Source organism: Phyllostomus hastatus, unplaced genomic scaffold (assembly GCF_019186645.2).
Source record: "Phyllostomus hastatus isolate PE091 unplaced genomic scaffold, TTU_PhHast_1.1 phas_scaffold_78, whole genome shotgun sequence".
Classification (NCBI taxonomy): Eukaryota; Metazoa; Chordata; class Mammalia; order Chiroptera; family Phyllostomidae; genus Phyllostomus; species Phyllostomus hastatus.
In genome coordinates, this window is record NW_025334041.1 from 98,425,570 (window position 1) to 98,444,221 (window position 18,652).

The window sequence follows — 18,652 nt, forward strand, 5'->3', positions numbered from 1 at the left end:
ATGTAAGGGGATTATAAAGATAGCTAACCCTATATTAGGTAAGTTTTTGTGTTTTTGCCAGTATATTTGCCAACTGCATACTTTCTCATTGTAAATTTTCCCTGCTCTGAGATATCCTTTCTACTCTCAGCTCTCTCTTCCATTTGTTACACACTGTAGGAGTTTTTCTTATTCCGAAGATCATTGGAGTTTGTATATTTTAGTTTCTAAAGAGCTGAACTACAATAGTACTTAACATATATAACTGAAAAATGATTTACCTCTTTGGTGTATTTTATATTATGTTTTCAGTATGCATATTTTTTCCTCTTTATTTGGACAAATGAACAAAAGAAGAAATCTAGTACAAAAAGCGATCTTAAAGCATTTTACTTCCTTAGTTTTGATTTTTATGGTATAATATGTGGGTTAAATCATGACTTATCTTTTATACAGTGACACGTGAGTGGTATATATAACTTGAGACCCTATAAAGTGAATGTTATTTTTGCTCCTTAATGTAGATAGGATAAAAGTGATTTGTTGGGTTTCATTTGTAAATTTTTATGGATATTGCAATTATATACAAATTCTGGCCATTTTGTATATTAAAGTATTTTATTTTGGTTTTCTAGAGGGTTCTTTGTTTATATTTTTATGTTGATCTTTAATGAAATATTATTTAGAAATAATCCTGAAAACATAATATTCATGACAAACATTTGTAATATCTAGAACATTAAGTCTGAAGATCTATGATTTATGCAGTAATTCAGCTGTTTAACTATAAAACTAAAATATGGCCATATATACTGGAAAAATTGAAAATTGTATGTTTTGTTTGGATTTGCACTAGAAGTCTTATAGATGGAATAGAGTTTTAGTGAGTGTTTTATACCATGAATAAAATTTCTAAAGAAAATATGTAACATCTGTTAGGTTTATTATGCACTAAAATTTTTAAACAGGTGGTTAAGATGGTTTCTACTTCTCTTCCAAATATTTGTGTTTATAAAATACTTGGTTTTGCTGCTATCCTTGTGATCACACACATACACACAGCTTTGGGCAATTAGAAAAGGAGCACTCCATTGACTAGCAACAGCCCCACCACGCATTCTGGACATGCTGGGCACTCCTGAGCAGCATAAAAATCATACAACTGACAACCACATTCTAGTTTCTTGTGTTATTCGATATATTTATAATGGAGCATTTCATTTTTTAGATGTTCTTTAAGCAGACAGACACAGTAGTCTATTAAGGTTTTACAATTATTGCTTTCTTTTTCTGAAATATGTTTATAATTTGGGAGAGGGAAATATTTTTTTAAGATTGTTTGGATTGTTTCTTTTTCTATTATAATGGTAATAAATACTCATAAAGTTTCAATATCTTAAATAGTTTGATATTATTTTATTTTTAATATGTTTGTTTTCTTTATTAAGAATGCTACACTGCAAGCAGAGAAGCAAGCACTGAAAACTCAACTGAAGCAACTTGAAACACAGAACAATAACTTGCAGGCTCAGATTCTTGCACTTCAGAGGCAGACAGTGTCATTACAAGAGCAGAATACTACTCTTCAAACACAGAACGCCAAGCTTCAGGTTGTACTGTAATTATTGGGGGGCTATGCAACCAAAGTCTTAAATTACACTATTAAAGTAACAATGACTAGATGTGGTAACATTTTCTTCATAGTAAGTGAATATAACAATTAATTGAAGATAAGTTAAAATATTTCTATCTAGTGCTACACCAAACTTTCAGACATCAGCATCTTCAAAATATCAGAGCCCTAAATATTAATTAATAAATTTAGTCAACAAGTATAAATACAATAAGCATAATTTTATCTATATTTACTTTATGGCCTCTCACAATAAACAAGTTGATTATAATTAATCAGGTAGAAACCCTTAGAGTATGGTTGCAACATACCATTCTGTGTTTCATTTTTAATGCTTTGTTATCAGTAAGTTACTGGAAAAGAATACAATATGAGAATTTTTGTCTTCAGAACTGTCCTTAATTCAGAGAATCCATCTTGCACCTAACACTGCCAGTGTTTTCTCAGACAAGATTGGGCATGTTCAGGGTGATTTGGCCGTGGACTGCCAGTGATTTTTGAAATAGAGTGATCAGGTGGGAGATGTGCAACTCTGAAACCTCTTAACAGAAGAAAACAAGTTCTGTCTCTGAATATGAAAGTTATTTTTCCTGTAACTCTTTTATAAATGGTAAAGCAAATGCTAATTTAATTTAGATTCAAGAAAATATCCAGTTCCATTTCCACAAGTAATAATTTTTCAGTTCTATCAACCCTCACTTCTAGAAAATGATAAATTAGCGTTTCAAATTCTATACTTTTTTATGAGTGAAATACAAAGTGTTGCTAACCACTTTCATTTAAAATAATTCAATCCAAAACATATGTATGATGTAGATCTCATACATCGTGTGTGTGTGTGTGTGTGTGTGTGTGGTAACACCTATCAAAAATCAAAATTAAACGATAGTCTCATTGTTTAGGACACTAAAATCCAAATTTTCTCAGTATAATGTGCATACAAGTTCTGTCCAGAAAGTATACAGCCATGTACTATGCCAAATAAAGGCATTTATTGAAGAAGATACAAGAAACCTAGAGCATGGGACAGTGACACCTCAGTCCCCTTCAAAAGAGGCACCTTGGGACCTCAAACAGTTCTCCCAGCCGCTGTCAGCTACCCCATCATGTTTTCCTGAATCTCATCAACAATCTGAAATCTCTTCCCTTTCAAAAGTGATTTTAGTTTTGGGAAAAGCCAGAAGTCACCTGGCACCAAATCTGGGCTGTAGAGGGGCTGAGTCACCTAGGAGATTTGATGTTTGACCAAAAAACTCTGCATCAAGCATGATGCATAAGTGGGTTTGTTGTCATAATGAAGCTGCTGATCACAGTTGCCCATAGCTGTGGCCTTCTGAATCATTTGAATAGTTTCCACAGAGGAATGTTCAAGCTTAATGCAAAATTTGATGCAGATTTGTTGCTCTACTCACTCAGTCATTTTGAATGTGAAAGCCACAGAGTACTTATACATGCTCACTCAGTGACATTTATGGGCCCCACTAACTAATGCAGTGAAGTTGTCATTGTTCACACATGCACATTCTAGTCCACTGTCCTTGGTTTCCAGGTTACATTGATGATATACAAATCATCCTCACTATATTAACAATGGTCAGACTTTTTCTGGACAGACCTTTATATCTTCTTTGTTTTATTTAGAGCTTCCTGAAGTTAATGTAATCTTTTTTATTTTAAAAAATAAAGGACAACATAAACTAGTTTTCTTGTCTGATAAAAATATGCCTTCTTATAGGTTGAAAACTCCACACTTAATTCCCAAAGTACTTCTCTTATGAATCAGAATGCACAACTTCTAATCCAGCAGTCTTCCTTAGAAAATGAAAATGAATCTGTAATCAAAGAACGAGAAGACCTGAAATCACTCTATGATTCTCTGATTAAAGATCATGAGAAACTGGAACTTCTTCATGAACGGCAGGCTTCAGAGTATGAATCTCTTATTGCTAAACATGGAACTCTAAAGTCTGCCCACAAAAATCTTGAGGTGGAACATAAAGACCTTGAAGACCGGTAATTATATATTCTGTGTTTTTAGTTTAAAACCAATTTTCTGTGGGTAATTTAATAAACATTGTGTTAAACTGTCCTAAGCAATTATGTAGGAAATTTGTATAAATGTACATGTTTTGTGATACATATAATAAAATACTCTTTTTTAATTCTAAAATATGTTTCTCTCTAAGGAAATATTATAAACCAAATACCTAACTTTTTTTTTCCAGTTATAATCAGTTACTAAAGCAGAAAGGACAATTGGAAGATTTGGAAAAAACACTGAAAGTAGAACAGGAAAAAATGCTGCTTGAAAACAAAAACCATGAGACTGTAGCTGCAGAATACAAGAAACTTTGTGGTGAAAATGATAGGTAATAAATATTTAAATATTTTAGTTTTGTAGTATTATTCATTACACTCAAAATATTTATTGCCCCTTTGTAACACCATCCATAACTTAGAATGGTAAAAGAAAACCCCAGTAGTAAATTACCCAACTAAATCATGCAGCTAATTATAGAATGGCTCAGGCAAAAACCTGGATCTCCCTTTCTTTCTCATTGTTTCTCTCTTGATTTATTCAACTAATTAAGTTTTTAAGCCACATTATATAATTAAATTTTTGTACCTTGACAGTATTTGCATACTTTATTGAAACAATGTAATAAAACCTGATTCTTTATATCTTTCTTTTTGCTAGTCTGGTATCCCAGTTCCTTTCTTTTGAAGTTGCTACTACAAGTGAGCAGCCTTACAATTTTCTGGCTGATTTATTCATACTTTTATTTTAACTAGCTTTGGTATTAAGGTCTCATATTGCCATGGGGCAATTATTTTTTAACTTGAAGCCTTGGGAAAATCAAAACTTGCCACTGGTAACCAGCTTGCTTCATAAGGGTACATTTTCAAAAAGTTGTTTTAGAAACCCATGAACAATTTAAACAGCTTAAACATGTGCACTGTACTTAAACTACCATAGCTGAAGCACTGAAAGGCAGCACACAAAATTCAAATGGGGTCGTTTATAATTTGTCCTATTATGAATTTAATACAGTGCTTTTTTAGAATTAAACAACTATTTCTTTTCCTTAACAACAACAACAAAATATTCCTAAGCTTCTAGAGCCATTTTCATTTTCATGCTCAGTAGTTTTTAATTTAGTAGCTGTTACAATTAGAAATTCTCTCCTGTGGTATTTGAACTTCAACAAGCTCAACACCAAGGTAGAATCAAGGAGGATGTCTTTGTACCGTAAATATAGTAGACACCAAATTGTAACAAGTTATGGAATACAAAGTCAGGGTCATTTTTATTACATGTGTAACAATGGGGAACACATGTACTGTGAAAGTCCTATGTTGAACCTAATCTTTTTCCATTGTTGGAATTCAAACCAAACTGGGACGGTTTGTGAATTTAAGTAGGCCTTCCAGGAGTCTAATTTTACACATTACCATGGAACCACCAGAGAAGGAGCTCATCCTAAAATGATAGGAACATATTGAGCATGATAAGCCTGAACCAGAAGATTCTACAGGCTTGGAAGGGACGAGTGGTCCTGTCCATTTGTCTCTCAAATCTGTTCTTGCCCAGTTTTATGCACTTATGTCTGTGTTCTAAAGAAAGAGAAGGTTTTAAATAGAACCTGGAAGAGGTGTTTCACCAGAAAAAGATACTTATACAGACTTGTCTGAAGAATACTAGTTATCCATTCCTTTGAATAACCTAAATTGTAATCTTACTTAATGCCAAACCAAGAAAGTTTCTTCTATGGACTAGTTTGTCTTGACCTCTTTAGAATTGTGTCCCCTGAATTACATTTTGGTGTTGATGTTCTTGGCTTTGAGGGACAGTGTAAAAATCTCTCTTAAAGAGCTCACTTTAGCATTTCCCATAGAGATGAGATTAAGAACATTGTATATTATATCTCTTTATATCCAGCCCTCCGTGAAGCCTCAATAGGAAAGTCTTTGATTTCCATAGGTGTTGATATGATATGTAGCTATCCATATGTCACAATGAGATTTGACTAGGTATTAATATTCATGGCATGCATTCATCCATTGATTCGACTTGTTTATGGAGCATGTACTTGTTTTATGTTTCTGGTCTTGCCATTTTATTTTTTTTTTTACCAAGTCTTGATTTTTTAAAAATGTATTATTATTTATTATTCTTATAAGCTGACACAGTTTTTTTTTTTTTTTGGAGAATGAGTTAAATCATTAGATGTTCTGAAAAAGTACTACCCTGAGAAAAAAATTGTTTAGTTACCTCCTCCTTTTGTGGATTCCTGATCTTAATGACATAAGATAAAAGTTGTAACTATAGTCAGTTCAGCAGGCCAGGTTCAGCATGCAGACTGTTTTGGTGTAGCTCTCAAACTCAGAATAATTTTTACATTTTAAACCAGTAATTTTCAACCTTCTTCATCTCAGAGCACACATAAACTAATTACTGAAATTCTGCAGCACACCAAAAAAATATTTTTTTTGCTGATCTGACAAAAAAAATAGGTATAATTTTGATTCATTCACATCAGATGGCTGTTGTTTTGTTCACTGTTGTCATTTTTTAATTTGACAGTCTAAGAGAAAAAAGGTCAATGCTCCTGACAAAATAGTCAAGTATTGCATGTTTTAAATTTTTTTGCAGCACACCAGTGTGCCATGGCACACCAGTTGAAAATTATTGTTTTAAACTGTTATGGGAAAAACAGAAAAGACAGGCTTGCTATAGACTGCATGTGGCCCACAAGCCTAAGGTATTTTGTTTACTCTGTGGTCCTTTACAGAAAAAGTTTGCCGATCACTGCTCCTAGAGATCAGTGGATGTTGTTCTAAAGGTAAAATAGTGAAAAGAAAAAGAAATGGTTCTAGTTTGACTTTTACAAAAAAATCTAAAATTTATCATTAGTAATTGGAGACTGCATAAACATGAGTAATTTGCTACAACTGCAGAAATCTCAATAACTAAAATTTTGCTTTAAGCCTGAACATCTCAGTTATGTGGCAACAGATTGATGAACTCTCATATCCCATCCTGGATTGGTTAATTCTTTTGATCTGATTGATCTTTCTTGAATTTGCACATTGAATTTTAGAATCTTTGAATTCTCTATGAAATCAAAACTAGATTGGTCATTTTCTTTTTTGTAATTTAATCTAAAATTTTCTTAATATTTTAAATTTTATATGATAAAATTTTGCATGTCTATATTTTCAATGTATTTAAATGCTGGAAGATTTCATTTCAAGGGAAAAAAGCATTCAATTTGATTTAAAAATTAGTTTTTACAGAATAGAAACTGATTCTTGATCAGTGTAGTAACTGGCAAAAGAATTCTTTTTATTCTCTATGTCCTAATGTAATATACAGCATTTTCACATTGTATAAATGAAAGCTATTAAGAGAATCTAATTCTGTTTTTATTATGATTTCAAATTATAGGTTGAATCATACATATAATCAGCTTTTAAAAGAGACTGAAGTTTTACAAACTGACCATAAAAACTTGAAAAGTCTTCTAAATAATTCCAAACTAGAGCAAACAAGATTAGAAGCTGAATTTTCAAAGCTAAAGGAACAATACCAACAGTTGGACATTACATCCACCAAGCTAAATAACCAGTGTGAGGTGAGCTTTCACAAGTTTAATCACCATCTTCCTTCCTTTAGGCATCCAGACAAACCTAGAAACTAAACAGTGACACTATAATAATATTAGCAGTATGTATAGTTAGTGGGGTATTTCTAAAAGAATTGGTCAGTCATAATTGAAAACACAAGTAAATCAGAAAAACTTCCTTTATTATTAATTCCAAAAACTTTTTTACTATTCAAATTTATATGTTCAGATACTTTGAAAATTATAAATTCATGTCCTTGTTTAATGAAAAATGTTACAGGCCACCTGGCATGTATTAGTAAACGAAATAGGTAAAAATTTCTCCCCTTGTGGAGTTTATATTTCTCCCCTTGTGGTTGGAAGAAAACAGTCAATAAACATAGTAAGTAAGTGAAATATCAATATATAGTGTTTCGTGTTTTGTTACTTACGGCTGTGTAGCAAATTACCCCAAAACTTAGTGGTATAAAACCACCATTTATTCTCACAAATTCTGTGGATTGGAATTTGGACAGTATTATGGAGAGCCAGTTTGTCTCTGCAGCTGGGCCCTCAACTGGAAGGTTGAAAGACTGAGGGCCTGTTGGTGGTCCATGCTGGTTATCAGCTGGAGGTAACGGTTTCCTCTCCATGTGGTCTCTTCCCATGGGCTGGTTTGGACTTTCTCACAGCGTGGTGAGAACCAGACAAAAGCCATCTATCTCTGTTTTAATGATTAGCCTCAGAAGTCATGCAGTGTCATTTTCCCTGCATTCTATTTATTGAGGCAAAGTCCTGTCCAGGTTCAAGGGGAAGAGAAATAGACTCAGCCTCTTAATGGAGAATGGCAAGATTCTGGAAAAGCACATGGACTGAAAGTACTGCTATAACAATTTTGAAAATTAGCCTGCAACATACTGTATGTTACAAAGTGATATTATGTACAAGTAAAAATGGAGTAAGGTAGAGGGGAATAAAGACTGCCAGGGGGCAAGAGGGAATGTAGATTGAAATTTTAACTAAGCATCACTGAATTTTCAAGAAGATTCGGGTATTAGTATGTAGATATCAGGGAAGCATATATTCCAGGCAAATATCAAGGCAGTGACTCTAAGACCACGGGAATCCTTGTGTGTTTGAGGTACACTCAAGGAGGCCCATCTGGCTGGAAGGGCTTGAGCAAATGGGAGAGTAGTAGGAGTGAAATCAGAGATGTACCTGGGCCAGATATGTTGCCTTGTAAAAAAAACTTTTACTTTTATTCTGAGTAAAATTGGGAGTCATTTGGAGGGTTTCGAATGGAAATGACGTATGTCCATATATACAGTTCTATTCTTAAGATAATTTCATGCTTCTTCCTACAGTGGTTTGATAAAGTGCTAAGTGTTTTGAATTGTAAAAAGGATACTGAAAGTCTTAGATAACCATTAAATTTTATGCTTGCTATTTTATGGAGTTTAAATATAGCTTAACACCTGAACTTTTAGGGAACCAGCACTTAGGCAAACCTTTACAAAAATTAGGGATAGAGTATATAAGAAAAGTAATACCTAAAAGCTTTTTGACTGAAATTATAAACCAATAGAAAGAAAAATTATGTTTGAAAGCATGTACAGGGTAGGGAAAAGTAGTAGGTTTACAGTTCATATGGAAAATAATACAATTAATAAATAATATTGTTTTGCATATTCAGGACTGTAAACCTACTTTTGTCACACACTGTACATTTAAATACTAAACAAAACTTAGAAATTATAGAACATTCATTCTGCCTGTGATTAAAAGTCATAAGTAAAATATAATTGGGATAATAAATTTATAAAATGGTAGAGTAAGGAACATGACAAATCAATTCCCCAAGAAACAATAAAATTCAACAAAACTGTCAAACATGATCATTTTAGGACTCCAGAACTCAAGCAAAAGCATACAACAAATTGAGAAGCCTTTCTTAAAAACTACTCAACTTTAGATAGGAACTGTGGTTGTCTGAGGCATTGTGACTTCTGCCATTCTCATTCCCCTCCCTATTCCCTAATTGCAATACCTGGTACTTCTGCCGGGGTGCAAGGCAAGCCATGAAAAGTAGCACTTTTGCTACTGGAGGGGCCTGGCTTGATTTGAGCAGAGCACAGAAAAGCCCTATGCCCGGAAGAGCTGTCAAGGGCCAACTCTCAGATAGTCTGAGGTTGAAATATTGATTGGGACAAAGTAACAAGCAGATCAGCAAACTCACCAGAAATTAACTGTGAGATCCAAGGAATGAGATAGCCAGTCATAGTGGGCCTTGATAATGTGCCACACGTCACTACTAATCTGGAAGGCTGCTTAGGAGAGATAAAGAAGGGTTCTTAGCTACCTACTTAACCCTGACTGTCACAACTTGAGTCAAATGTAAACTTTTGGCTGTGAGCTGAGTCGAATAATTTGGAGCGAGTGAAAAAATAAATATGTCTGTGAGAAAGGATAGTGACTGGAGGAGAACACAATGAGTGTTTCTGGAATACAATTAATGTGCTTCTTTTTGATCTGGGTGCTGGTTTCACACACGTGTTCACTTTGTAATAATTCATTGAGCTGTGTATACGCCTAAAATGTGTTCCTTTTTTGTATAAATGTCTTATCAATGTCTGTTGACACGATAATTCTGTATAACAACCATAATGGACAGTAAACATTTAGTTTTGCTCATCACTCCATGGGTCAGTTGAGCAGATGTGCTGATCATGTGTTGCTGTGAAAGCCAAATCAGTTGATCTTAGTAGGGCTTGCTCCTGCATCTACAGGTAGCTGATCTGTACTTTGAGGGCTGGCTGGTCTAGGATAGCCGCAACTACTGTAACTCTTCACTGTTTACACGGTCTCTCATCCTCCAGTAGGATTTCCAGAGGCTAAATGGAGTCACATAAAGCCTCTTGAGTCCTGGGCTTGGAGCTCTCACAACATCACTTCCATCTCCTTCTCTTGGCCAAAGGCATTCCAAATTCTAGAAGAAAGAAAATAGATTCCACTTTTTGATGGGAAGAGGGAGAAGTCACATTGCAACAGGATATAGGTATAGGGAGGAGGATAACTAGATTCAGTTTTGCAATGAATCTGCACGTTATATTACAATGTAATAATATATAAATAAATAAAATCACAATATTGATAGTTGTTAGATCTAGATGGCTGTTTATGGATACTCAAATAGCTTTTCTATATCTTTTGATAATTTTTTTAATATTTGGGTTTTTAGCTTATTTTTTAGAAGGAAGGGTTAGTGTTGGCATTTTAAAAAAATACAGATCTCTGGTTTGTATTCCAGATCTGCTGAATTTGAATGCTAGAAACCAGAAATCTACATTTTTAAAAACATGATTTACAAATGATGCTAAATTTTGAAAATCACTACTTTGGGCTTTCTGACTTCTGTTGGACCTTCTCGCCTAACTAAGGCATATTTCCTTCTACTTTCTCTTTACTACAGAGAAAAAAGCAGCCCAATGCTGCCAGCAACCCAACAACCAGAAATATGAGCTAGCAATACCAATCATTGACAAGATTACCTGACACCTTTGTTCATGCCACAGAAAGTATATACAAACTTTTAAGGTTCCTTGAAAGCAGTGGTTGGAGGAAGAATGAAGTTTATTCAATATCTGTTGTATGCCAGAGGCATGACACTAGATACTTTACATATATTATTTAATCTTTTCAAAAATCTTTCAGGATGGAAATTATTATCCTCATTTTATAGATGAGGTCAGTGAAGCTCAGAGAATCAACTAACTTGTCCAGTGTTTCATAGTTACTTAAACAGAAGGCCAGAGGTTTGAATCTAGCATTCAGACTATAAGTTAAACAATTTTGAAGAAAACTTTTGGAACTAGTAACTTATTTATGTTAAACCCAGTATTTGTGAGAATCATGAAAATATATATGTAGAGCATATAACCCAGTGCTTAAGCTGTCATTGTTACTAATCACATTCAATCAAAGTGTGACCATCTAATTTTTCAGACAATGAGAGACATAAGTCTGTGAAGTACTTTATTTTTCAGATGTTTTGGTGATTTATATTAAATGTCAGTGTTGATATTTAAAAAAATAAATGTTTGTGTTCAAACAGTTGCTAAGCCAACTTAAAGGAAATTTGGAAGAAGAAAATCGACATCTACTAGATCAAATTCAGACATTAATGCTACAGAATAGAACACTGTTGGAGCAGAACATGGAAAGCAAGGATCTTTTTCATGTTGAACAAAGACAGTACATGTAGGTACCGAGTGATTTTGCGCTCTGAAATATTACCCATGGTTTTGTAAGTGCAATTTCTGGTGGCAGAGAAAACACAGTGCTCATTATTTTAGCATTATTATTATTTTAACATACATTTTTGAATGTTTATGTTCCAGGCTCTATGCTAATCATCAGAAATACTAATATGAAAACATGTGTACTCCTCTTAAGGAACTAGTAATATAAAGTGAGAAATACAAATGACTGTCATTGTGGAGGTATGTGTAGGAGGCCATAGAAATATAGCAAACTTAGTCTGAGAGAGGCAAGGTGGACTTTCCAAAGTTGATTGCCATAGCTGAGACTTAGGGGTTCAATAGGAGTTCACCTGAGGAGGCATACAAGGCCAATACAGTGGCAAATACAAAACACAGCAGTGTGATGAAAGTATGCTATGCTATGGTATAGGATCTAAAAAATAGTTTTTTTTGCTGGAGCAAAATTGAGGAAGGAGGAGCAGTAGGGAAGTGGATAAACACTCAGGAGCCACTTCACAAAGGTTTTTTTATGCCATACAAAGGAATAGATGAAAAATTTGGAAAAGGAAATAATATGATCATATGTGCATTTAAAAAAATGAGAGGCATTTTTGACTATGGATTGGAGGTTCTGAGAGTAGAGACAAGAAGTAAGTTTTATGAAAGCTGTTACAATAGTCTAATGAAAAATAATTCACAAGTGGTGGTGTTTGAGATCTGATACAAGAGAAATGTGAGAAATAGAATTGGCAGGGCTTAATATTGGTAAGTTGTGTCTCCATTGAGAGTGGAAGAAGCTGGTAAAATCAGAATTTTGGCCTGAGCAGCTCAGTGTATAGTCTTTGTATTACACCATGATCCACCTTTACTAAATTCTTCTCTTCCCTTTGTCACTAAATGGGAAGCACCATAGTAAAATAGAAAGCACAGATGTTGAAATCAGACAGCTCTTAAAATTCAAATCCCAATTCTTCCTATCACTAGTTATGTGACCATACTTACTTCATTTCTTTGATCACTGGTTTCAAAACAGAGGTGCAGTGCCTTCTTCTAGGGTTATCCTAAACAGTAAGTGAAATAATATCATGATGTACATGATGGTGAGCCAGGGCATATATGAAACCCCAGGATACATAATATACATTTTTAAGCATTAATTTTATTATAAAATTTGGGACAGGGAAAATTATGTATATATTAATACACAGATACATCATGAAGCAAAAGTAGAGCTTGCATGAACTTTTAAGATAAATGCAAAACTTCAGTGAAATTTCACATTTTTGGCTGGTCACTTTGCACTACACCTTCAGTTCTTTCAGGAGTATGTATATACCTTTACTCTCTGCCAAAAGATGTATTTTAGCTTAAGCAGTGAGTATATCTAAAGCTCTTGGCATTTGAATTTCCTATCTCTTAAGCAGGAGTATTATCCAAAGCTTTATTTTCTTAATATTCTGAGCCCTGGTGACTAATTCATTTCCAGGGTTTCAGTAATTGTATCTATATATTGACTTATAAATATTAATATCTATTCTGACTTATTAAATTTAAATTAAAATATCCATCTTGCATGTAAGACATTTTTGCATTAATGCCTGTGCCCCATGGTCCTAGCAGGGGTGACAAAGAACAGGCAGTACTGAGAATTTGGAGGTTTCTGATGATATTTCAACAGGGAAAAGGAGAAAAGAATTGGGAGGTTTAGGCAGTCAGCTATTTGTGCTGTGGTATAACTTGTTGGCAACTTTTGTTCACAAAAGATCTTCCATGTACTCTCTCAAATCAGTTTCTTCCAGTTCCCACTACCCTAACTCAACCTTATCTCCAACTAGACTGTACATTAGCACATTAGCCACTAGACTGTCCATGAATGCTTTCTTTACCTTCATCCTTTCTGATACATCATACTCTATCAGTGAATTAAAGTACCTAAAACAAAGATTTCATAATGTTACTTTTTAATGAAACCTTCAATAATTCTGGTTTGCTATTCAGCAAAATTGTAACCCCAAGCTCCCTCACTACTTCCCCTCATCTAAACTGCTTAATTTAGCATTCTTGTCTTTCCTTTTCATTCTATCTGATATGGCCTTGTTCTTCTTCATGAGGCTTTTCTTTGGTCATTTAAGATGGAAATATTTTCCCTTTTATAAATTCCTATTTTACTTCCACAGTACTTTCATTTGGCACCACTACTGCCTTGGGTTATAATAGTCATCTATGTATATAACATCTCTCTCTATTACAAGCAGAGCTGGGCTACTTATTATTCATCTTTATATCACCTCATGCTTTCCTCATTGTAAATGATTACTAAACGTTTGTAGTATTCTGTGGCATCACAGTTTTTTAAAGAGTTTATTTTACTTTTATTATAGTCTATGATCTGTGGTTTTTTCTATATTACATATACCACCAGGAACATAAAAATGAGATGTGGTGAAAGTAGTATATTCATACATTACTGAAGGCAGGAAACAATTCTCTGCAAGTAAATTAAGCCTAAATAATTCTGCCACAAAGGAAAAAAATCCGTTTGCATGAAGATGCAGTTGCAAGATCATTTATTATATTTGTAATTATAAGCAAATTATCTATTTGAATTTTTTGCCTATATAAATTATAATAAATTAACCTTCATTCCAAAAACAGGGAAAAAGTTGGTATTGATGTAATGTTGTTTAATAGCTATAAAAAGATGTTAAGAGAATACCTTTATCATGATGAGATTGTAATATGGAAATTTTTTTTTAAGTTTAGTATATTTTTTAAGATTTTATTTATTTATTTTTAGAGAGGGAAGGGGGGGGGAGAGGGAGAGAGAGAGAGAGAAACATCAATGGTTACAGGGGGCCATGGCCTGCAACCAAGGCATGTGCCCTGACTGGGAATCGAACCTGTGACACTTTGGTTCACAGCCCACGCTCAATCCACTGAGCAATGCCAGCCAGGACTGGAAATTTTTTTTAAACATCCTATTAAAGAATAGAAACTTTAAATCCTACTTTTTTATTTAATTAAGTTATACCTTTAAAGAAAAGGAGAAACTTGGAAAAAATTCATTGTTACTGCCCAGTAAATTCTTAATTGTCAACTGTGGTATCTGTATTTGTTTATTTTGGGGGGAGAAGTTAGAGCATAGTTGCAGAATGACATTTATAACTATACAAAATATGATGCATATCCTAAAATTTAGTTTTTGTTTTATAGTGATAAATTAAATGAATTAAGACGGCAAAAGGAGAAATTAGAAGAGAAAATTATGGATCAATACAAATTTTATGAGCCATCTCCTCCCAGAAGGTACTATTAACCAAATTTTACTCATTTTTATTCTAAAAAAAGAAAGTTGTATTTTAAACTTATAATTTTGTGACGGATTTACATGTTGAATGTTAGACTAATAAGAACTTTTTAAATTATTCTATCAGGAGAGGTAACTGGATTACTCTAAAAATGAGAAAATTGATAAAGTCGAAGAAAGATATTAATCGGGAACGTCAGAAATCTCTAACATTAACACCTACCCGCTCGGACTCCAGTGAAGGATTTCTTCAACTCCCACATCAAGATAGTCAAGATAGCTCTTCAGTAGGTTCAAATTCTTTAGAAGATGGCCAAACTTTGGGGACCAAGAAAAGCAGCAGTGAGTGCTTAAACTCTTTAAATATTTGTGATGTCTAGTACTGATTTAGAATTCTTTCCAAAGGCTTTTAAATAACTTCAATAGTCCATTGAGAGAACAGTCTAAGTAATGCATTTCTTTTTAACTCCATACAGTTATAAAATTTATTGCATACTACAATAATGTATAACCACATGATTTTCTATATTATGTGTTTAAAGATATTCCATAAACAGAGATACCATCATTTGACTAGAGGTAAAATAGTGTAGAAAGAACATTGAAATAAGAGCCAGAATACCTCTGCCACTTGCTAGTTCTGTTAATATGGGTGTTTTACCTTTGTGTCGTACTTAACAGGGTGATTATGATAAGCAAGTGAGAAGTATTTACAAGAGCTCATTTTTATAATTAGAATAAGTCATTTTATAATGAGATTTTATTCATACTTTGGTATCAAAGTGGAACAAAGTTACATTAGGGAAAGCAAAGAAACAGGTATGAATTTGAAGAGAATGCTGTTAAAAGATTTAGAAATAATTGAAGGTTATAAAAATTATTGTAAAGAAGTGCTTGATAAAGGATTGATTAAAATAGATGAGGAGATATAAATTTGTATATAAACTTTGATTTAATATTTTTACTTTTAATATTTAATATTTTAATGTTAAGATATACCAATTAAAATGTGTTAGTATTTTAAAAATATAGAAGTATATCATAATGTGTGTAACGTAATTCATAATTTCTGAATTTCATTACTAGTGTGTTTAGCTAAACAGCAAGAGCAAAATAAAGGCCTAAAGAAGTGTATTTTAAGAGAAAGAAAAGAATCCAATGTTAGGCCCTTTGAATAAGTCCAGGAAGTTGACTACCACTGTTCTTATAAAATAGGTAAATGGTATGTTTTGAATCCATTCTATCACCATAGTCATTAAATTTTAAAAATAGATTTGTATATAAAAATTTCACTACTATTCTTTTGAGGTAAATAGCAGGCAAAAACAGCTACTCTACTTTCCCTAGGAGTAGACTTTTTATATGGGGAACTCTCAAAGCACTCAAAAAATTATATGTAGTATTTATATGCAATAGGCTCAAGAGAGTTGTTTAATTCTATATCCCCATATAAGATTATTGTTAACCTGGGTTTTTTACTACCTAGTCTTGTCAGCCAAATCTACAGGAAACCTCTGAGTATTGTTGTAGTAAGATCATCAAGTTTTTCTTAAGTTTGAGAATACCTAAAATTTTATTAAATAAAAAATGACACTGGGTATACTTAATTTTTTTAATTAAAGGAAGAAATTTCAATTTAGATATGAGAATATCCACGAAGAAAGGCATGACAGTTGTTTCTGAGGCCATCTTGTTTGTTTTAAATACAGAGTGGGTAAAAGTAAGTGTAAGTTGTGAGTACGTGAAAGTTTATTCTTATATTGTTATTTATCAATTATTGTATTATTTTCTATTTTAACAACTGTAAACCTACTTTCACCCCACCTGTCATTCTTTCATATGCTCTGCTGAAACCTCCAAAATAAGAATCAGAAGGAAATAATATTCTCCTTTCCTACAAATGTTCAGTTTTAAAGAATTTAAACACAAAACCCAGCAATGGCAATGTTCCCTTAATTTCAGTATGGTTTGGGAAAAGAACATTTTGTATGTAAAAACTAATTGCCATAAGAAGGGTCACATTCCACCACTGGCAAATTTGAAACTCTTTTTATCCTTTCCCTTTTGGAAGAGTGTCTGGCTATCAGTAAAGCAGTCTTTGGAGAACAAAGAAAATATCTACATAAGATAATATGTGCATGCCGCAACCACTCAGCTTTGTTTTAGCTAAGTGTCCATTTTACATTGCTTTCAGTTCATTTCTTTTTAACCATTGAATATAGCTGTTTTATAAAGCTAGAAAAGAAATAGGTCAAATTAAGAGCTAAATCATGACTATTCCTGATAGCAATCAAATGAATACATTAAATAGCTGTATGTACATACGTTGCATTCTCCTTAATTAATGATTCTTGTCAGTTTGTCAAAGAGCTTTGATATTTACAAGAAAACGGCAAACCCTGAGAGAGAGCATAGCTATTTAGATCGTTACAATATGTTTTTAAGTCTTTATGCAGGTTGTTTCCCTAGCTTCTAAATTGCACTTCCAAAAAGGTACAACATTTTTTTGTATTCAAATCTTATTAAAATATAGTTTCAGAAAGTTAGTGATTCTAGTGAACTTATTTATCTTTGTGCTAATGACTCCTACTGTAGTTAAAACCCTCATTTTCATTCCCCAAAATTTTTTGCACAGTGCTCTTTGATTTTTTAATAACCTCACCTTCAAAATATCTAAAAATGTAATATATACATAATTTTTGTCATTTTTGCTTGTTTTAGGGTGCCTTCTTATCTTTTAGCCTTACCAGGACTTACAGCTAGCACTTATTACTACTGTCAAAAGACTTTTTTTTCTCTTTCCCCAAACAATTGTTTGTATTATGAAATTTAATGTAATAGTTCATTTCATCTTTTGAAAGACTTTGTTCAAAAAGAATATAACTTTCCATGGTGCTACTAAATAATGCACCAGAATTCAGTTTAAAGCAAGAAGGAATTCCCTATTTCTTTATTAAAGTTTAAGAAAGTAATGAAAAATTTTAATGGAAGTTTTTAGATTGTTTTAAACATCCCTCCGGGCATTCTAGTTTTTGTTGATATATACTAAAATACTCTTATAGAATGTCTACTCGCCTAAATTATTCTTTCCATAAAACCTTATAATATAAAGAAAATAAAGGATTGAAAAGCCTTTTACATTTTTATCATATATACTCTGTGGCCCACCAATAGCCCTAATTTTAAAGGTGTATATTTATAACTTAACCAGGAAAATTGTTCCATAAATAATTCTAACCAGTTCCTGTATTTATAGGACTTTAGCTAATCCAGGCTTTCAAAGTATATGTTCCTCATCATTGTCTGGTGCTTTTCCAAGTATTTTAAAGTATCAGAGTGCTTATTTCATATTTCATTGTCACTCAGCAGCCCAAGAATAATAACTTTAGGATAGCATACATAAGCTGAAACTCAAACATTCATTTCTGTCCTTAATTTCAACATTTAACTCCCATCTGTTCTTCTCCCTTTTTTCTTTCATTTTTCTGTTTCTGTTTTTCCTCATGCTCTGACATTAAAGTGGTTGCACTGAAAAGACTGCCCTTTTTGAGGAACAGACCGAAGGATAAAGACAAAATGAAGGCCTGCTACCGTCGTTCCATGTGTAAGACTTTATGACAGTACAGCTTCTTTCAATTGACTATATTGGCTTCCATTACTAATTTGTCACTAACCTTTCTCTGGACTGTGCCAATTTCCTTATTTTACAAAGTACAGTCTTCCTCTAATACAAGGAGCTGGAAGAATTTTTTTTTCAAAACTGGCACTGAATTTGCATTATATGTATGTTCACTGATACATACATTAACATGCATACGTTTAGTCATACACGTAATAATACACTGGTAATTTTCCAGTGCTTTCTAAA

The 18,652-nt window shown here is 33.1% G+C and overlaps 1 protein-coding gene across 9 annotated transcripts in view; it reads left to right on the top strand.

Annotated features, from left to right (window-relative positions):
* CCDC88A (coiled-coil domain containing 88A) overlaps window positions 1-18,652 on the top strand; it is a 128,084-nt gene that overhangs the window by 97,202 nt on the left and 12,230 nt on the right. For 6 of the 9 annotated variants that reach the window (XM_045827310.1, XM_045827308.1, XM_045827309.1 and 3 more), the window contains exons 19-26: window positions 1,428-1,589; window positions 3,348-3,625; window positions 3,838-3,981; window positions 7,062-7,248; window positions 11,330-11,475; window positions 14,691-14,783; window positions 14,912-15,126; window positions 18,305-18,388. In XM_045827310.1, coding sequence (XP_045683266.1) covers window positions 1,428-1,589; window positions 3,348-3,625; window positions 3,838-3,981; window positions 7,062-7,248; window positions 11,330-11,475; window positions 14,691-14,783; window positions 14,912-15,126; window positions 18,305-18,388 — 1,309 coding nt within the window. The remainder of the gene's footprint in view (window positions 1-1,427; window positions 1,590-3,347; window positions 3,626-3,837; window positions 3,982-7,061; window positions 7,249-11,329; window positions 11,476-14,690; window positions 14,784-14,911; window positions 15,127-18,304; window positions 18,389-18,652) is intronic. The other 3 variants (XM_045827312.1, XM_045827311.1, XM_045827317.1) reach the window with 1 other exon arrangement.